Here is a 22300-nt window from a genome sequence, read left to right as displayed (position 1 = left end):
TACATTTCACTCCTTGCTCTATCCCTTAGCAATCCTCCCCAGATAGAACCACTCTTACCAATTTCTTAATTTTCCTTTCACCTGTACTTGGTGCATTTATAAATATACACTTTCTCTTTATTTCACACAGATGATAGCATGAGATACATACGGCTCTCTACTTTGATTTTTTTCATTTGTCAATATATCTTGGATATTCTTCCATGTTACTATGATACATTGAGAGTTAGCTAGTGGCTTGGTTATTTTAATAGCTGCTTGGTGTTCACGGAATGCCTGTGCCATTTTATTTCATCATTCCATTGAAGGTTATTATTGTCAATAATGTGAACTCACATTATTACCACTATTGCATTGAGTAGACTCACTGGAAAAACACCTAGAAATGAAATTTGTGCCCATGGGTATGTTCATTTTTACTTTTGAAAGATATTTCCAAATTGCTCTTTATCCTTTACATAGCCATCAACTGTATATGAGTGGCTACTTCCCTAAACCTTTTTCAAACCAGTATTTATAAGGAGTTTTGATCTTTGAAAGTTATGCAAATTGAATCAATAATAGCTCTGCACAAAACCCTCCAATGGCTTCTCATTCCACTAAGAAAGTCCAAACTCCCTACCTATGCTTCAAATCCTCTGTGACCCAGCTCTTGTCCACCCTCCAGATTCATCTCTCCCACTTGTCACTTAGCATCTCCACCTCACCTCACTGGCCTTCTTTCTTCCTTCCAATGTTTCAAGCTTATTTCTACCTCAGAGCATTAACATTGCTTTTCCTTCTTGCCCAAAAGGCACTTTCCTCAGAATTGAAGCACAGATCTTGCTCCCTTACATCTCTGAGTTTCCTCAAATTCACTCTCACAGGAAGTCCTTCCCTGTCCATCCTACCTAAAATAGTGTCTCCAGCCCCCATCCCTTCACCCTGTCAAACTTGCTTCCAGGAACTCACTGCTGTCTGAACTGATATATATGCTTACCCATAAGTCCGTTTCCTTTCATGAGAGCAGTCTTGTTCGTCATTTTATTCCCACAGTCTAGCATGATACTTGGTTTAGATGGGGACTTAATAAACATTTATTCACTAAATAAATGAACCAATGTTTCCTTGTGCCTATTTTCAACATTTATTCTAAAATTAGAGATATTTCTGGATCACAGAATATATTCATTTTCAACAAGGCAAGGTATTTCCAAATTGCTCTCCTAAATATTTGTATCAATTTATACTTCCACTAGCAATACAGGTAAGATTTCTTACTTCCCTAGATCCTTGCCTACACTTGAGATTGTCAGACTTAGAAATTTTTACTGACTGATGGATGTTTTGCTTCACATTTTTCTGATTATACATTTTCTTTATTTTTCTATTGGGTGGTCTTTTTCTTGTTTATAAAAGTAATCTATATCATCTGAATCCTAACGCTTTGTCTGATCTATATTTTACAGTTAACTTCTCCCAGGCTTTGACTTCTCTTTGAATTTTGTTTTTGGGATATTTTATCAAGGAGAAGTACTAAATATGGAGTGTTCAAATTTATTAAGCTTTTTCTTTGTAATTCGTTGATGTCACATTTAATTAATCCTTCCTCTGTGATCATAAATGTGTTCTCCTATACTTCTAAGACTTAATAATTAAGTTTTTATTTTGTTCCAGGTTTAGATCTTTTTCTTTTTCTTTTCCACAGCTTTACTGAGGTAAAATTGAAGTACAACAAAATGCACATATTTGAATTTAGATCTTTTTCATCTGGAATTTATTTCCTAAAAGTGGTTCTCAAATTATAGTATGAGGAAAGTGGGAGTCTCTAAAGACTCTTTCAGGAGGTCTGCAAGGTCAAAACTATTTCCGAAATCCTAGTAAGATGTTATTTGTCTTTTTTACTCATTCTGTCATGAGCAGGGGCAGGGGGTCGGGTCTTCTAGAAGTTTAAGAATATGTAATGATGTCATCACTCTGATGACTAATGAAAAATATATGTTATTTGTTCATGTGTTCTATAAATTTCTTAGTTTTAATTTCTAATATAGTAGAGATCAATGTATATAATACATACAAACAAAAAAATATATGAGGTCTTCGATAAGTTTTAAGAGTGTAAAAGAGTCCTGAAAAAAAAAAAAAAAACTGGTGGTATGAGGTATGAGACAGGGTCTAGCTGTACTTTTTCCGTTTGTTATATATATATTTTTAGTTGTCAATGGATCTTTTGTTTAGTTTTATTTATTTATATGTGGTGCTGAATGTCGAACCCAGAGCCTCATACTGCTAGACAGGCGCTCTACCACTGAGCCACAACTCTAGCCCCTGCACCTTAAGTACAGAAAGTCAATATCCTCTGAACCCACTAAGCTGTTAATGTTTCCACTAACAGATGTCAGGTTCCCATATATATTTGCATCTACCTCATTGCTTTATTTTCATATTATAACACAGCACTGATTACTGCAGTTTTACAAGGAGTCTTCCTTTCAGGGAGGACAAATTACACATCCTTCACTTTTTAGAATTATCGTGGCTCTTTGTAGACCTTTTCTCTATATAAGTAACATTAGAATCAGGTTGTCAAGTTCCACAAAAAAACCTTGTTGGGATTTTGATTGAAATTGCAATGAATTATGGAGAATCATAATCCTTACTTTATTGATTTTCTGTTCTGTGAATTTAGTATTATGTACTTTTTATTACAATCTTCTTTTTTTGCCCTTTGGTATTCATAACATTCTTTGCAATGGTTTTGCACATTTTTGTTAGATTTATTCCCAAGTATCTTATTGTTCCTGTTGCAATTGTAAATTTGATCTTTTCCCCCATTATTACATAGGTGTATGGATTTCCTTCTGCTTAGGTATATAGAATTGCTGTTGCTTTTTCATAATGCTCATGTATTCAGCAACAGTGCTCATTTATTCTAATTTTTTTCTTATAGAGCCTCTTGAAGTTTCCCACTAAGAAATTATATTGCTTATAAATATTTTTTACTTTTCCCTGCTAATCTTCTAATACCTTTTCCTCTTGTCTTAAATACAATACTTGCAGTATAATGTTAATTGTAGAAGTTATAGCAGGTTTGTCACATCCTTGACTCAAATAGGAATGCTTCTATAATCTTATTATTAACTATGTTTGAAGAGTCTTTTTTATTTATACCCATACCAAATTAATAGCCTAGTTAACTAAGAAATTTGGTTTTCAATTATAGTTCTTAACTTTTTAATGCTTTATTTGTATCCAGGGAGAGGAGACTACAGGTTTTTCTGTTTTGTTTTGTTTTGTTTTGTTTTGGTACTGGGAATTGAACTCAGGGCCATTTGACCACTGAACCACATCCCCAGCCCTATTTTGTATTTTATTTAGAGACAGGTCTCACTAAATTGCTTAGCACCTCACTTTTGCTGAGGCTGGCTTTGAACTCACAATCCTCCTGTCTCAGCGTCCCAAGCCGCTGGGATTATAGGCGTGTGCCAACGCGCCAGGCCTGGGTCTTCTTCTTTAACAGAATAATGAGGTAGATCATAAATTGTAGCACCATTTTTACATTTGTAGTAAACTATTTGTCCTTGATGAATTGTTTTATGTTACTTTCTGAATTTGATGTCATAATTACTTTTTTTAGGATTTTCATGTCAATATTCAAAAGAGAGATTCTTTTCTAATTTTCTTTGCATATAGAGTTCTTGTCCTTTTTGGTATTAACATTATACTAACCCCATAGGAATCTTTACTCCTCTTCTGTTGTCTGGAATATTGTATAGGGTAGGATTGTCTGTTACATGAAATTTGGCAAAACCTATCTATAAAACCAACTGGCCTGGTTTCTTTGGTAAATTATGGGAGAAAGATTGAAAGGAGACTGTTGGGAGATACTTGACTAACAATCTGTTTTCTTCATTGAGGATTGACTTATTCAGATTTCCTATTCCTTTTTGAGTCAAATGTAATTTGTATTCTTTGGTAAATTGTGTGACCTCACTTTTCAATTTATTGACACAAACCACTTAAGCTTATAAATTTTATGGTATAATTAATGACATTTTAATTTTCACTATATCTCTAGTTATGACCCTCTGAATTCCTAATGTTGCTTGTTTATGCTTTTTATCTTTTCTGTGTGGTTCACTAGATGTTTATTATTTTTGTTGGTCCTTTTGAAGAACCAGTTCAATTTATTGATCAACTTTATTTGGGGGGATTGATTCCATTCATTTATTTGGGGGGGGGATTGATTCTATTTTCTAGCTCCTTGGGGTAAATGCTTAGCTCATTCACTGAAAATTATTTTGAATAAATACATTTAATGCCTTAATTTTCCTTCAAATGAATAATTTGCCTGCTTTTTATAAGTTGTTTCATGCAGAATTTCATTATTATTTCTAAATGGTTTGTAATTTTTAGGATGAGTTATTTAGAAGTTTCAAATACATGAGCATTGATTTCTAATTCAACTAAATTTTGGTTAGGGAATGTGGTCTGTACTGTGATTCTTCAATATATCTGGACTTCTAGTATATGGATCAAATTATATAAGTGTTTGATCTGTGTTTGAAAAGAATATTTATTCTTAGAGGGTAGAGGGTTTTTACATATGCATGTATAGATTACAGGAATCTGCTATGGAGGTGACCCATTCCTACTGGAATAAAAATCCAGATTAGAAAGCAACATTAAAATGACTTTAAAATAAATATATTCAAAGAAATAAACTATTTTAAAACTAATCAGTGTTAAAGAAGTAAACACAGAAGGTATGAATTGAGGAATAGAAAAATGAAGACATTGTGATAAAAAATGATGAGATAAACTCTAAATCTTTCTCTGTCTGATAAAAAATTATTGAGTTGGAAGCTAGAATTTCCAGAATTCAGCATGACATAAAAGAGAAGACATACTGTGGCTGTCAAATCATGCCCACAAATTCTTTGATACTCTTCCATTAAGAGATGGGTCTAGACCTTACTTTCCTGAACTTGGGTGGGTCTGTGATTAAGTAAAGGTGAACAGGATACTCTGAGACTTCTGAGGCTGGATAACAGACCCATGAAACTTCAGCTCAGTTTGCTGCACTACTCACCATTGGAGTCCTGAGCTGCCATGGAAGAAGGCTGATACCCCTGGCCACTCTGATGTGAGGAAATCCAAATCATAGGAAGAAGTCATGTGCAAGTATTCCAAGCTATTATCTCAACCAGGCTCACCCTTCCTTCCTCTAGATAATGAGTAAAAAATCTCCCAGCAGTTTCAAGTGACCATCTGTTGTTCAAGTTCTCTAATCTGGCACCCTGGACATTGTGAAGCAGAGTCAAATTATGTCTGATGTACCTATCCAAATGGTTATTGTTTCTTGCCAATATGCTTTGGAGTGGTTTGTTATACATAGAACGCATGAAGGACATATCTAACAGTTTCAGAAAGAAAGAATAAAGGGAAAGGTGGCAGTACTATTTGAAGAGAGGATACTGAGAATTTCCTAAGGTTCTTGAAATGAAATTACATATAAAGTGCAAAATACTGAAAGTAAATTCCCACCTAGATGCACTATAATAAAGATGCTTAACATTAAGGATAAAGAGAAAATTCCAAAAGCCATCAAAGAGAAAACACAGATTACCCATAAGAGAATAATTAGATATCAGATTTGTCCATAGCAAGAGAAACCAGAAACCAATTCAAGAACATCTCCAAAGCACTGAGGGGGAAATATTTGGCAACACTGATCTCTACATCCTGCTAAGCTGTAACTCAAGAATAATGAGTGAACTTTTATCAAAATTGAGTTTACCAACCATAAATTTGTACTGAAAGACCTACTAAAGGACATATTGCAACAAGAAGAAAAGTAAAGCTGGGCGTGGTGGTGCAGACCTGTAATCCCAGCGACTCAGGAGGTGGAGGCAGGAGGATTGCCCTTCAAAACCAGCCTCAGCAACTGAGTGAGAGCTCAGCAACTTAGTAAGACTCTTATCAATTGATTGTATGGCAGTAGTTTTATGCTCTCATAAATATGAAACTAAAATTCCAGATAAAAATAACCATCCAATGTATCAAGAAGCTAAAACACAGTCTTGTTGGAGCAAAATGAGAGTTGCATTTTTAAAACTTTAGAAATTGTTAGGAAAGTAAATGGTTGGATTTGCTTATCAAAGTTTCAAGAGTAGCTTCTAAAAAAATAGATAAAATATAATCTACAGAGTCCAAATCAGCAGAGGGAAAAGAAAGGAAATTTTAAAGTTATCAATCCAACGAAGGCAGAAAGGACAAATAAATAAGCAACAACAATTAATAGTACTGTAAACAGAAAATCAAAAGTCCATCACGAAGAATATAAACAGAAAATCAAAAGTCCATCACGAAGAATAGTAGAGATAATTTCAAAGTGATTATACTCAAGTGAATTGAACTTTTCAGTTAAAAAACAAACTGTCAAGAATTTCTTCAAAAGAAGTTATACACTATTTACAAAAGATGTAGTCATAATAAAATAATATAGAAAGGTTAAGAATAAAGAAAGGAAAAGTTATAGCAAGCAAATATTAACCAACAAAAAGTCGAAGTTTAATATTAGTACAAAAATAGTATAGAGCAAAAAAAAGGAATAATGATAAAGATTAAAAAGTAAAAGAAAGTCTGTGTAGCTAGCTATATAACCATGATATGAAACAAAAAGTAACAAAATTATAAGAAAAATATTGTCCAACAACTACATTGGATAGTTTAAATATATCTTAATTAGAAAAACTAAATTGGAAGGTTGACTGATTTTTAAATTTTCCTTGCATGCATGCAAATTGTAATTTGCAGCTCATCTGTAAGTGGTAGTTTTTTTTGTTTTTTTTTTTTTTTTTTTTTTACTCCACCCATTTCCTATTTTAGTGTTCCTTCCATGTAGACTTGCAAAGTTGTAGTCCAGAAGGAAGTAGCTCAAGACTCTCAGGGATACAGGGGACATGGTAGGTCGTTTACTGAGCTGGAAAACAGATTGGCCTGTCTTGTGTGCACTGATTTCTCTGCTTTCTTCCACCACCCCAACCAAGCAATTGTTGTTTTGTGTTGTTTTTGATACACGGAGTGAATCCAGAGGTGGTTTACCACTGAGCTATATCCTCAGTTCTTTTTATTTTTATTTTGAGAAAGGGTCTTGCTAAGTTGCCCAGGCTGGCCTCAAACTTTTGATTTTCCTGTCTCAGCCTCCTAAGCCAATGCTTTGGCTTTTTAATCCAGCCTAGGGTAGAAGTCACATTTTTCCCAAATCCCAGTTCCACAATGATACTGATGAAGGCACAAAACCCTGTATGGGATGCCCTGGATCGCCACCATTCTGGAGGATTCAAACTCCAGCCAGCTTCTACCTGCTTCCAGATATAGCAGACAATCAAGCCCCACTAACTCAGTTGTGTTGCTCTCTTGTTTCTGAGGCTCAGAGATGATTATTATGATAATGAACCCAGAGACATATTTTCATTTTTTTTCCTTATTGAAATTCTTGGAGAAGATAGAGAAATTCAAAGTGTGAGTTCACAATATCATTTTGATTATTTTCCTGTGACATTCTGAAACTCTGTGATCTTGCTAACTTTGGCTTTACTTAGTAATAGGGATTCAGATTTCTTCTCAACTGCCAGAAACCTATTTAGAATCTCCATAAATTTCCTTAGGGCTTCTGGCTTGGGCTGGGAGGCAGTGCAGAGTCTCTTCCCTGACTATCTTGTTATATGCCAATCAAGAGAAATTAAATATATATATAAATAAATAAATAAATATATATATATATATATATATATATATATATATATATATACTGATGCTGAAAGTCTTACTCTAAAGTCATCAATCTTTGTCCTAAATTTTTTCAATCTATGCATTTTTGTGAACTTAAGTTTTGATATTCAAGACAGCAGGCCTATAAGAAAATGTGGATGGAGGAGAACTCTACAATTGCATCTTGTTATTCCAATGGAAAAGATTTCCCTTTCTGCACTTGTGTTCCAGAATCTACCTTCTCCCTTTTCCTCAGAGGCCTCACGCCAGCCTCCTAACCACTCTTCTCTCTTACTTTTCTATGCTGGATCCTTCTGCTGAAGTTTCTCGCCTCTCTATAAAACAAAACCTTTCCTCTCTCTCTCATTCACTTTGCAGGCAAGCTTTCTGAAAACCACTCAGGTATTTTGAGTTACCATCCACATACTGCCAACTACCAAATCCATGACCCTAGCTCAGATTTCTCTCAAGTTCTCCAGATACAAAAGCTCTCTCAACGCCTGACAAATGCAGTTCAATATGCCCCTATTGAATCATTATCGCCACATGTCATATACCTCTCTCAACCTGTCCCTCCTCTTATGCTTTCTATTTTCATCCAGTTTCCCGAGCGGAAACATGAAATCTTTTTGATTTCTTCTCCTTCCCTTCCAATCTAGCAAGTCATCAAGTCCTGCCATTATATTTCCATTTAATGAACTTTTATAGCTATACATTAACTAAGTACAGTAAAGCTAAACTAAATTTGACTAGAGAGTCCCTTCCTAGGTGAGTCCTCACTTCAAGAACTACAAAATAGTCTGTAAACGCACCGAAAGCCTAGCCTGGCAATATACGTTTACAGCAAGTGGATGCGTCTCAACCCATCGCAGGCGGTGCTTCAGGCAATGCAGGTGTCCAAGCACCCACCATGCTCAAGTGAGTCCAAGGCCGAGCTATCGCCAGCGAAGTGAGTCCAAGGCCGAGCTATCGCCAGCGGACTTGTCTGTGCCTCGCTTCTGGTTTCTGTCTATGAATACTGTCTGACCATTGCCGTCCCATAGTTCTTTGAAATTGTTCTGGTCACAAGGGGTGCATAATTCTAGAATTGTGAATAAAAGTCAATTAAGATCTTTAAATGTGTTGTAATTTTGTCTTTGGTCAGTATGGGGTGACTATCCCTAACCCAAAAATCCCAAATCTGAATTACTCCAAAATCCAAAGCTTTCTGAGTTCTGTCATCATGTACAAGTGGAAAATTCCATACCTTACCTCATGTTAGGGGTTGTAGTAAAAATGCAGGTGCACTCCAAATATATAAAATTGCCTGCAGGCTATGTATATAAGGTATACATGAAACATCAGTGAATTTAGTATTTAGACTTGGGTCCTATCTTAAAGATATCTCATTATGTACATGTGAATATTCCAAAATCAGAAAGATATGAAATCTGTGACACTTCTAGTTTCAATGATTCAGGTAAAGGACACTTAATCTGTACCTACTAGAGTCACAGCAGTATAATGAACTGAAAGATGAGGTAGGGTGGTAGAATAAAAAGAAAATGTCATTAGAGTCAAGGGGAAAGAGTTGCAGTAGAACAAACATAAAACACGATTAGTATTTTCAAATAGATCAAAAAGCTTGAAAGAGCTGGACATGGTGGAACATGCCTATAATCTAGCAATTTGGGAGGCAGAGGCAGGAGAATCACCGCAAGTTCAAAGCCAGCCTCAGCAACTTAGTGAGGTCCTAAGCAACCTAGTGAGACTCTGTCTGAAAATAAAAAATAAAAAGGGCTGGGGATGTGGTTCAGTGGTTAAGAGTCTCAGTTCAATCCCCAGTACCAAAAAAACAAAAAATTTCAATGACAAAAAACCCCAAATAACTGAATCTCCTGTTGATACCCACCAAAACTGTCAGGATTTTACATCCTTTATTCCATATAAGCCTTTCCTCTAGTATGACTCAGGCTATACCATCATTTTTTATGTGTTAAAAATGTAGTTTATCATTTCAATTAGGTATTTCAGTAAATATTCAAGTGATAAGAATTTAAATTTGTGTGGGATTTTTGTTGTTATTTATAAAGCCCTTTTAGATGAAGATGCACCTACCCCAAAAATTAGCAATTTGAATCATAGGTATATACCCCTAGAGATTCTTGAAGGTGCACAGGAAAGATACACAATATAAAACAGAAGGCAACTCGTACAACTTATTAACATATTAGATACAGCAATATCTGAGAATATCAAGAAATTAGGGGAACCAACCTAGATGCCCTTCAATAGATGAATGGATAAAGAAACTGTGGTATATACATACAAGGGAATATTATTTAGCCATAAAGAAGAATAAAATTATGGTATTTGCAGGTAAATGGATGGAGTTGGAGAATATCATGATAAGTGAAATAGGGTAAATCCAAAAAACCAAAGGTGGAATGTTTTTTCTGATAAGTAGATGCTGATACATAAGGGGAGGGGGAGGGATAAGGGAAGAATGTTGGATTGTGTACAGGAAAATGAGGCAAGGGGAGGGGGGGAGGGGAAGAAAGATGGTGGAAGAGACAAATATCATCACCCTATGTGTATGTATGATTACCTGAATGGTGTGACTACACTGCGTACAACCAGAAAAATGAAAAGATATACTCCATTTGTGTATAATGAATCAAAATACATTCTGCTGTCATGTATAACTAAATAGAACAAACAATAAAAAATAAATAAAATAAAAATTTTTTGAAAGAATAAACATTTACAGGACATTGCTATATTCAGTTTAATGGTTTCTAAACTTATCTCAAGATCCTGACTATCTCTGTCTGTAAAATATAGAGTAGTTTAACAACTGTCTGGACTTCACTGTGCACTGTTCTTTGTTTTTTGGTTGTTGTTTTTGTTCCGTTTTGTGGTGCTGGGTATCAGCTCTAGTACCTCAAGCATGCACATGCTTTGCCTCTGAACTACAACCCCAACCAGTTTTTTGTTTTGTTTTTATATGTTTCATTTTTACTAAATGTGTAAGAATAGGGTGACTTTCCGCTTTATATCCAAAGGCCAAACTCGTTTATTTATTGTGAGAAGAGTTGTCACTATTTACCCAGGCTGGCCTGGAATTCATGATGCTCCTGCCTCAGCCCTTCCCACCAAGTAGTTGGGATTACACTGCATCTGGCTCCAAAGATCAAATTCAAATGATACATTATGTTTTGAGAATATTGGTCTTTAAAATGGTAATTCAAAGTTTCTCATAGTGTACAACAGGCTACTTGACCTGGATCTTGAATGGAATCATCATCAACATAGACCTTAACAGCAAAAAATAAATATTTTAAAAAATATATTTGCAAAAAATATATTTCCAGCAATCACAATGTCACTTTTCTTCCTTTTAAGATGAATTGGAGGTCTAGATTCTTCTTGAAATCCCTTCTGGAAAATAGGATGAATAAATGTCTGACAATATCACCACCAGACAGTGTGCTTCTTTGCTCATCCATCTCTTCTCTTCCTCCAGATTTCAGGGTTTTCTTTCTTATTTTTCTGCCTTTTTACATGAAAGAAAGAAAAAAGAAAGAGGAAGGAGGAGGGAAAGAAGGAGAGAAGGAAGAAAGGGGGTGGGGAGGGGAAGTGCTGTGGTTCCTGACTGGTCACATTCCAGAGAAATGAGGAAATGCAGGTAGTTACATAACTGGGAGGGGCCAGGGTGTGCCTTAGAGTTGAGGGAGAAGAGAATCACAAAGGTAAGAAAAGGCAAAAAAGGTTAAATAAAGGTTTAGCTTTAGACTTTTCTGACTTCACATGGTTCTCAGGTGAATCCCACCCATGGCCTACCATCTTTCTCAGGCTGTGATGTGTCCCAGAAGTAGATTCAAAATAACCAGAGAGGGTGCTCCATCATGTTAAAGTAGGTAGAGAGGCGAACATGAGCTAGGAGGTGAGGGGGTGAAGAACAGGGCTCACTCCAGCTCGGGTGATGGAGAACCCCACTCTAACCATCTCCTTCATGGCCAGATAATACCTTCTAAAAACTAAAAATATCTGGGTGAGCAGTTTAAGGGAGTTTCCAACTTTGCAGCATGTGCAGAGCACTGAGACACGGTCCAAGGGTGAACCTGGACTTACTCTAATACCATTTACAAGGTTCTGACCCCTCTGTGGGTTTCCTACGGGAAATTTTCCCCCCTGGTGAAATCGCTCAGGCACACCAAGCTATGGTGGGAAGCTGCAGTAACTGCCCTGGACACACAAGACAGGAGGAAGTGTTTCCAAGCCAAAGATAAAAACCCCAGGTGGCCTCCTCTCTTGGGATTGCCTGTTCCATGCTCTCTGGAGTGTGCTTTCATTTTGTTAAATAAATCCTTTATGATTATTCTACTGTATCTCTCAACAAAGTCTTTCTTTAGGGAAGACAAGAACCAAGGAAATCATCCCTGGGTAACAAGTAACTGTATTTAAAAAAATGATTACATTCATGAATTTTTGCTTGTACATAGTATCAGTATCAGATGCTATATTAGAATCACAGGAATTACCTGTAATAAGATCTTTTTTCCAAGTATATTGTTAATCTGACTTTCAATTTCTAGTGTTAGTTTCAGGCTCCTGTAAAATAGTAGATAGTTAGGCATTCTTTAAAAACAGCAGGGCTGGGGATGTAGTTCAGCAGTAGACAGCTTACCTAACAAACCCCTGTGTTAGATCCCCAACACCACAAAACAACAAACCAACCCCTAACAACAACAGCAAGAATAATAAAATCATCTTTACTTTTTGGTTGTGGGAGATATTGAAAAATATGTGATACTACAGAAATAACTGCTATTAACACTTGTTTATATTTCTGGCCATTTTTCTATGCAATTCTATTTCACAGTTATATTTTATATGTAATTCATATCCTTAGGGTATATTTTCATGGACAATTCTTTTTTTTTTTTTTTTTTTTTTTTTTTTTTTTGGTGCTGGGGATCGAACCTAGGGCCTTGCTCTTACAAGGCAAGCACTCTACCAACTGAGTTATCTCCCCAGCCCCTGGGCAATTCTTTTAGTCATGGTTTTCCATTATTTTTCCGGCAGGTTGAGCCATATGTGTTCCTATTCTTCCTAGAAACAGAATTTGAAAAAGTGAACTATCAAAAGTCTCATTGTGAAGAACTTTGAAGCTGACTGGGATGCTTCTGTGGCTTATCTGATTGCATGTCCGTACTGGATCTCAAGGTGGAATGGTTCCAAAGACCTCCATTACAGCACTTATCACTTACAATCTAACTACCTCTTGGTTTAATTCCCCTTTAAACGTAATCTCTGGGAGTGAGACTGTATTATCCACCACTACAATGAACTCTCAGTATATTTTTGATATGTGAATGAAAGAATGAATACATACTGAAATTCTAGAGGATTCATAACTCATCAAATTTTCTTTAGTGTCAGGATACACCAGGTTAAGTTTCCAAGAAGTAAAATTTTGGTTTAGATATGATAGATTGTCTTGAAAAAAAAGCAGAGAAAGATAGGAATTGATCAATTGAACATTCTCTGTAGACCCTAAACTTTTCACTCTACCTAATAGTCCTGCTGTGCTTTAGTGAAAAACTTTGACTATCCCCCAAATACTTGCAGAAAATTAATTTCACTTTATTTCTACAGCTAATAATCTGTGACCGCTAGGTCTGCTGCTGCCTCCATTTTGGAAATGTTGCATTTTTAAATTTTTTATGTGTTCTAATTGGTCATGCATGACAGCAGATTGCATTTCAACTCATTGTACACAAATGAAGCACAACTTTTCATTTCTCTGGTTGTACACAATGTAGAGTGACACCATTCTGCAATCATACATGTACATAGGGTAATAATGTCCGTCTCATTCCACCATCTTTCCCACCCCCATGCCCTCTCCCCTCCTCTCACTCCTCTCTGCCCATCCAAAGTTCCTCCATTCTTCCCTTGCCCCCGCCCACCATTATGGACCAGCAACCACATATCAGAGAAAACGTTTGGCCTTTGTTTTTTGGGGGATTGGCTTATTTTGCTTAGCATGATATTCTCCAACTCCATCCATTTACCTGCAAATGCCATAATTTCATTCTTCTTTATGGCTGAGTATTATTCCATTTTGTATATATACCACAGCTTCATTATCCATTCACCTATTGAAGGACACCTAGGTTGGTGAAATGTTGCATTTTAATATTTGACAAGTCCTGTAGAGTTGGTCCCACAAAAGGAAACTTAATAAAGAAGAACTAAAACCATGCATGTCCATCTCAGCCAGTGGTTGAGAGTGAGAGCAAATGAACAGGTAAGCGAAAGGGTGAACACATTCAAGCTCAAGCCATTAGTATGAAAGAAGGCAGGGGGTGATAAAAGCAGCTGGCTTTGCTCTTTGTGATCCTCTTTAACCTCTTTAGGTTTGAGACAGACCTTCAATCTCATCATTCAAACATAAAATAGTTAATGAACTGAGATGTCCTCCAGAAGGTGAAAGCTGTTCTCTGTATTGGAAATTATACTTGGTTTTATGACATAAGTGATTTTAAGGCAATGTGTGCTGTACCTTTCCTTCCACAGGTGCAATTCTATTGTATTTTTTGTTTTTTTAAAAAATTAGTTTAACCTACATTAATTCAAGTACATTAAGAAATTCTTATTCACTCTATGTGTATAATAAGAGCAGCACCATTTGTTGAGTTTCTATTAAGTGACAAGCACTGCAAGGTGTATTACATGTTATTTTATCTCATTTACTTTGAAATTCTATAAGGCTCTTTCCTTAAGAATCTTACTATTTTATTTACACCTATCCCATTACAGGAGAAAAATAATAATAATAATAATAATGCTAGAATTCATAAACTTGTTTCTGGTCAGAATAGGATCACTCAGCTTTGCATTCTTTACCATGATCCAATATCCTTTCTTAAAATTAAAATCTAATTTTCCTGTTTTATTCTCTGTTATCTTCCCCAGCAGTGTCTTTTTTCTGTTACATAATGAAAAGTGTAACTCTTCATCTAATCCCACATTAGGAAACATAAAGTTAAATAAAAATAATTTGGGTGTTGAAGACTTTTTTCCCACACTGATGTTTGAGACTGCTATCATTAATGAGTTATCCTTATTCTTATATTTGTGTACTTTACTCATTGCCTAAATAGGTGTCATTTAATTAAAACTTTCATTCTTGTTAAATATAATAAAAGATTTCAATTACCCAGATTGGTTGAGGGCCCAGTAAATTTCATATTGCTTAGGTATTATTTTTGGAGAATATTCCTCAGTAAGGTAGTCAAGAATTTTTATTTTAATTTTTAGGTACCCGGGATTGAACCCAGGGGTGCTTAACCACTGAGCCACATTCCCAGACCTTTTTATGTTTTATTTAGAGACAGGGTCTCATTAACTTGCCTAGATAAATTGCTGAGATTGGCCTTAAACTTGCAATCCTCCTGCCTCAGCCTCCTGAGCCTCTCAGATTACAGGCATGTGTCACTACACTCAGCAGTATTAGTTCTTTTTAAATTCACTGATTCAACATTTATTGAACACCATTTGTACCAGGCACTTTGCTAGGGGGAGGATAATACCATAGTGAGCAAAATAAGCACAGTACCACTACAGAGCTTATAATGGGAGGTTACATTGAAAAAGAATTATACCCTTGACATGTGCCATGAAGAAGAGCCAAGTGCTATGGGCACAGTACTCATGTAGTTTCTTAGCTTGGTGGTGGGGGGTAGGGAAGGAGGTTTTTCCAAAGAAGTTCAGGTATAGGCTTGCAGCAAGAGAGAAAAGTAATCTGGAAAGAAAAGTTACATATATAGAGGGAACAATTTGTCCAAAGTCTCTAAGAAGAAAAGAACACTGCCTATTCAAAGATCTAAGAGATCACTATAGGTGGAATGCACTGGTAAGGGTGGTGCATGGGTGGGTAGGTGGGGGTTGGAGAAGAGTCAGGCAGGGACCAGAATGCTCAGTTCACCCAAAGGATTGGGAAATTTATCCTAAGGGTAATGGAAAGCCAGTAGAAGCGTTATCTGGGGACTGGGGCAACAGAAAACTTTTTTAAAAACTTAATATGGTTAAAATATGAAGTGTAAGAACACATTAATTTATCATTTAATTTGTTGTGGAATGTCCTTTTATTACTTAATCCAATGATATTAAGCATTTTTATAAATATGGGACAAACCATCTTGATTTCTGATATACAGAAGTTTCCTGAGAAAAGAAGTGAAATTGTGCTTGGGTACATATCCCTAGTATGCTTCAGAGCAATGAACATGCTACAAGTTTCTTTGCTTTTTCAGCTCACAGACAATGGCACCACCTTAATCCCAGCAATTCTGGAGGCTGAGGCAGGAGAACCCCAATCAAGTTCAGACTCAGTACCTAAGTTTGTTTTTCATCTTTATCACATATTAAGTTGAACTGCAAGTAACTGTTGCAGTGAAAGGAGGATGTGTGTCCCTGCACATGCATATACATATGGTTTCCTGTGATTCTGAAGAACAGATTCATGACAACATCAGTAACACATTCTTTGTGCTCAAAAATAGTACCTAGAAGGGAGCAGGGAGCGGGCAAGGGAAGAATGGAGGAAGGATGAATTGTGTAGAGGGAAATGAGGGGTGGGGAGGGGTTGCGGGGAGGAAAGATAATGGAATGAGACAAACATCATCACCCTATGTACATATATGATTACACAAATGGTGTGACTCTATTTCGTGTACAACCATAGAAATGAAAAGTTGTGTACAATGAATCAAAAAAAAAGAGCAACAACAAAGTAGAAATCAGGAAAGACTAGAAAACATTAAAAATTATGTTCTTTTAGTTGAATTTTTTTTTAATTGGCAGCCCTGGATAACAGAAATTCAGCAGACTTTGATATGAAATATATTGACTTTAGATTTGGGACCACAGGATGGCTTTGATTAGTATTGTGCTTGACCAGTAAAGTGCTGCGCCGACACTAAGGTCCTCTGACAATAAAGGATGAGAGGCTACAGTATTTGTTTTATATTTAAATACTCTTCTATTTTCCCTATCACCGTCTCTTCTTGTCTTTTGATTCGGTGTCCATTAAATTATCAGGTGTTCAGGTATGGTAATCTCTGCTTTTCGAGTGTTTGGAAAATTCTTGAAAATTAATTGTTTCCCTTAGTAAACACGAGGAAAACGGAGGAGACAGATAAAGAGCACTCTTGACTACCATTTAATTGGCAACTATTGCCTCCCAAACCAGAAGCCATTTTCCTTAGATATAGGACTACAATGCTTTCTGACTATTTTTCAGGCTAAACAATTCCCTCTTAGGAATGAATGAATGAATACACACTTGGCATACTAGGAAGATGCTGTTGACCTTTGACCTGAGAAATCTTGGGCAACTGAGGACCTCAGTTTAAATGGGAATTTGCATCTGACTCACTATTTGAAGAGAATGAATCATTCACTTGATTGAATTACTTAGCTCCATGGTCTCAGGTGTGGTACTAAAGAACACCACTCAGAAAGATAATAGGATGAGACAAACATCATTACCCTATGTACATGTATGATTACACAAACGGTGTGACTCTACTTTGTGTACAACCAGAGAATTGAAAGTTGTACCCCATTTGTGTACAATGAATCAAAATAAAAAAATTAAAATTAAACAAAAAGACCACCACTCAGCTTCACATACATTTGTATGCTTGAGTATGCAATTGATGAATCACTCTCATCAAAATAGAAACACATATATTAAGTGCCTAATTTTGCACATGACTTGGAAACATCCAGAATATGTAGGCTAAATATTAAAATAAATGAGTACTTATTAAGGTTTCAAGGAACAGATGGGATCTATTATTATAAAAAAGGAGGAGGCCTGCTATACATTAATTTTCAGGTTAATGAAGCTCTGGGTATATTTGGTGAGAATGTTAAGATTAACTTCTCAGCAAGTTCTCAGTATTTGGTTGAAAAGTGGTCACTATATTTACTTGGGTAGAAATACAGTTATATTGGGTTGTTTGGCAGTGATAAAGATTTTTGAAAAGTTTCAAACCTTTAGAATCTGATTCATAATGTCCTGAAAGTGTTCTTTTCTGTAATCAAAATCATGGATAAAGAAATTGATCTTCTCCACCAAATGATAGCTTTGGATGTGTGCTCAGATCTTTGAGTATTATGGACAAAGACTAGAGTATTATTTAAAAATTATTTTTAAAAATAATTTTATGTAGATGATTAAAATAATTTTATGCTGCAATAGTTCCAAATTATTCATTTTAGCTTGATATTAAAGAGCAAAAGGGCAGAGAAAAAGTGTTTATTATGTGCCAGTGTCACATGTTATAAATCCAGTGTAAACACACACACTGGGGACTGAAACCAGGGGCACGTAACAACTCAGCCACATTCCTAACCCTTTATTTATTTTTTTTTAAATTTTGAGACAGGGTCTCACTAAGTTGTTGAGACTGGCCTTGAGCTTGCAATCCTCCTGCCTCAACCTAATGAGTGGCTGGGAACAGGCAAGATATTATCATCATTAAACTCCACAGGAAGCCAGTAACAGGTAATGTCCTCAGCAAACTGAACTTTAGATGCTGAGATGACAGAGCTGGGACACATTCAGGTCTGTTACTTATGAACTTTCTATGAAATCACTTAAGTCAGAAAGATAAACCAAAAAATTTTAAATTAGGTAGGATTAATGGGAATAAGGCAGTTTCTTTTAAAATTTCTTTTGGTTTAGATTCAATTTACATATGCAGGGGGAAAAGGTTAAAAAAAACCCTACTTCAGAAAAATGTTTGCATTCTATGAATTTTGATTTTTGCTTTGTTGGGGATGATGATCAAGTCTGTTGAATGGGACAGTACAAGGAGATGAGATAGGAAAGTGTGCATTACCAATATGTAAATTTCAGGTAATTTTTTTCTGAATCATATTTTTAAAAATGTTTAAGAGTAGCATCAAAGTTTTATAATCTGTAAAATGTAAATGTTACTGTTGTTCTAGCTAATGTGTAGGGATATTGTAAAGCATTAATAAACTTTGTAAAAGTCTTAGTTTATTATTTCTGACCCCATCATTGTTCCTATTTTGTTCTTACCTCAATTCCTGCACCTATCATTTTGCCTCCTAATCATTGCTCTACTAAAATGTCTCTAATTCTTCTAGGATTGGGAATGTTTCATCATGGTATTCATAGTAACCTGGACAGTCCCTGAAACATAAGCAGCACTCAGTAAATGTTTATTGAATATCAACCAGAAAGCTATTACAAAAGGTCTCATCTTTCTGATCCCATTGTTTCCAAAATATTTAATATTAGTAATATTTTACAAATTTTCTATCAGAAGTATACCAGATCTGTCCGGTAACTGTTTATTGGAGTTATGTGTCCCAGACATGAGGTGATAGCAAGGGAGTGATTATTTCACACAAACTTCATTCTGCAGGAATCTAACCCATGTATGTAGGGAAAGTATGTAGTAGCAACCTTCAACCTTGGGCTCCCACGATTGAAGGAAAAGCAAGATGCTACACTGGAGATGAAAACAATCTCTCACTAGGTGGCTCTCTTTCCCACAAGTGGGCGGCGCCTTAGTGCCCGGCAGGATGATGGGGGCAATGTACTGCCGCAATCACCGCGCGTCATCGCGCATCATACTAGGCGCTTGTTTGCAGCACGAAGGGCACAGGTCACTTTCTATTTCGTTAATGACAATCTGTCCTTGGGATTTATTTCAAAGTAGGCAGTACGTTCCTATTTCGTTAAAGACAATCTGTCCTTGGGATTTATTTCAAAGTAGGCTGTACTTTCCTTCCCCCAAACTTACACACGAAGTTCCAAATAAACATTGATCTGGTCTTTGAGTGGGTGCGGTCTCAGGGAAGGATTTCAAAGTGCCTCTTTAGCTAGCTTGGAAAGATGGCAGGAATCAGATATTCAAACCAAAGCAAAACAGCCCATTCAAATCCTGGTTTTAACTATCCATTGAGGGGAACGTTCTTGAAGGTTGGATACCATTACTTACTCTAAAGTATTCTGGGATACCTGCTTACATGACTCCACAGAGGAACTGAAAATAAAATTTAGAAATGTCAATTTATTCAAGCTGTCAGAATGACACTGCTCCAGCGATTACCATACTCCATTTTATTCTTCATGTCTGCGTTTTAGCCCCATATCTGACACACAATGCACATTACAGACACTCAGAAAGATTTGTTCGTAAGATTGGAAAATTCTTTCTAGACGAATTTCATTGGACCTTCATGCCAAAGTATTTATGCGAGCTTAGTCAATATTTTCTCTCTTACCCCCAAATTACAAGGTGTCTAGTTCTAAAATATTGCGACTCCTGGGAGAGGAGAAAGATTGCAGAGGAGAGTACTTGAAAATAGGCCCGTAATAGTCAAGCGGGATCCCCATTGGGGACCCCTCTAAAGGGAGGGCTAAGCCTCGCCGACCGTCCTGGATTCTAAATGCTTGAAAACGACTTGTTGGCTTTCTAGGATGTTTCCACCCTCACTGCGGGTCTCGTCCCGCAGGCTCGAGGACGCTCAGTCGCCGACGGTGTCCTGTGGGGTGGACCGGAGGGGATTTCGGGAAGGGGTCGGCTGGCAGGAAAAGTCGGGTGTGCTGTCTGCGGGAGAGGGATCGGGAACGTCGTGTGCCGCTCTCCTCCCTCAGGGACCCCGTCCTGCGGGATCCCGCCTCCCTGAGCCCGAGGCAGTTGTGGGGAAACCCCTCGCCCTCCGGCGCCGCCGCCTCGCCTTCGCCCTCCCGGCTCCAGCCCGACACTCGACAGTCTTCAGGCCCTGCATCTTCTTCGCAGGCCCAGCCCTCTCCAAGCTCCGCTCAGAGAGGAAACTATGGAGGTGGTTCCCGCCCGCTACCGGGTGGAAATGCCCACGGTGAATGCCTCGGGGTCTCCCCACAATTGCTAAGGGAAGAGGGAGGGGAGGAAGAAATTGACTTCACTACCCGGGAAAACTACCTCGAATCCCACCCGGGGTGGCCTTGAGAGGGGAGGGAAGTCAAGGGGGAATCCTGGGCGGTTTCCCGGGAATCCTTTCGCCAAGGGGAGGGTCACCCTGTCCGCACACACCGGTTACTATGACGATACAACCACAGCCTCCAGTTGCCATGGCAGCTGCTTATCCAATCCGATTGGTTTCCTTTCTCTTCCACCCTACCTCCTCCAAAAGTCTCCCAGTATGCATGGGGAGGGGCAGCAGAGAAGAAGGAGGTCTTCGCGTCACTCGCGCGCGAGGGAAGACAAGAATCGAGGGATTGGCGGGCGGAACTGTAGGAGGAAGGAGCGGCGTTTCCGGCGGGGAAGAGTGGAGGAGTGGAAAAAGGAAGAGAGAAATCGGGTGGAGTGGAAAGACGGGGGAAGACTTAGAGTGTAACTCCCGGTCGATTTGGGCTCGATGTTCCTGGTGAGGCTGGGGTTGCCTCCTCGCGCGGGAGAAGAGGGGTGGATCCGCAGGAAGCCGCCAAGCGCCATCAGCAGGTCCCGCAGCAGCCGCAGAGGCGCCATACGCCTAGTTGATCCCAAGAGGGAGAGGTACAGAGAGGCGGAAGTCACCCTGAGGGACCGGCGCTGTTGAAATCTCGCGAGAGGGGCCCCACTTCCTTCCTCTGTTTCTCCCTCCTCTCTCCCCCGCCCCCTTCCTTCTCCCTCCCCTTTCCCCCTCCCGGGTCGGAGTGTCCCTGCGCCCCACGGGCCAAGAGCAGCAGCTAGAGCAGCTTTCCCCGCTCCCTCCCCCTCGCCTCACTCACCCCCCCCCCCGCCGAGTGAGGAGGAGCCGGAGGAGAGGAAGATGGCGGCGGCCGCCAGCACCCGCGGTGCCGCGGGGCCGCTCCGAGGAGCCTGAGAGACCCACGGAGGCTTCGCGGGAAGACGCGGCGGCGGAGGATGAGCCTGCAGAGCGCGCAGTATCTCCGGTGAGTGCCCAGGCCGGCCCAGGACATGGTGGGAGCGGGCGCAAGGTTAGGGCAAGAGGTAACAGACACAGAGGTGGTATGTCCGGGGTGGTGGGGGAGTTGCTGCGTCCTCTTCTTCCCCGGCTGGGAGGCGGGGGCTCCGAGGGGATCTGCGGGAGGGGGCGGAGCGGGCACACACATGCCTGCACGGGTGCCTAGCTCCTGCCGGCTGGGCTGAGCTCCTGCGAAGCCGGCCGGTCCCGGTGCGAGGAGGGAGGTTGGGGAAGCGTGAGAATGTGTGTTGGCGCGCGCCCGGGGTCTCGGGCTCGCCGGCGAGTGGTGGGGAGAGGCGCCTGGGAAGGCATCTGCGACCCCGAGTGGAGGTGGGTGTGGAGGAGTCTGATCCCGGTGGCAGGGGGAGCCTGGTGCCGTGTGGGATTGGCTGGAGGGATGCATGCGGAGAGGACCGGGTGGAAGTCGGCACACCTGGGGTGCTGGGGGGAGGGCAGACCGGAGCGGGGTAGATGGCAGGAAACTGGAGCTCGTTCTTCATTCGCGGGCCGGGAGTACTGAGAATTAATGTCATCTGTAGTTAGTTGACCAGGTGGGGAGAAT

The 22300-nt window shown here is 38.8% G+C and overlaps 1 protein-coding gene across 7 annotated transcripts in view; it reads left to right on the top strand.

Annotated features, from left to right (window-relative positions):
* Positions 1-21393: 21393 nt before the first annotated feature.
* Smg7 (SMG7 nonsense mediated mRNA decay factor) overlaps positions 21394-22300 on the top strand; it is a 77129-nt gene continuing 76222 nt past the window's right edge. For 4 of the 7 annotated variants that reach the window (XM_047520436.1, XM_047520434.1, XM_047520437.1 and 1 more), the window contains exon 1: positions 21589-21706. Coding sequence is in view for 1 of the 7 variants with exons in the window: in XM_047520435.1 (XP_047376391.1) it covers positions 21678-21706 (29 nt within the window). In the remaining 6 variants the exon portion in view is untranslated. Of the gene's footprint in view, positions 21707-22300 lie in introns of all 7 variants that reach the window. The other 3 variants (XM_047520439.1, XM_047520438.1, XM_047520435.1) reach the window with 2 other exon arrangements.

The sequence above is a fragment of the Sciurus carolinensis genome, chromosome 12 (assembly GCF_902686445.1).
Source record: "Sciurus carolinensis chromosome 12, mSciCar1.2, whole genome shotgun sequence".
Classification (NCBI taxonomy): Eukaryota; Metazoa; Chordata; class Mammalia; order Rodentia; family Sciuridae; genus Sciurus; species Sciurus carolinensis.
The sequence above is the reverse complement of the archived record's forward strand: the minus strand, read 5'-3'. Positions and strand labels throughout refer to the sequence as shown.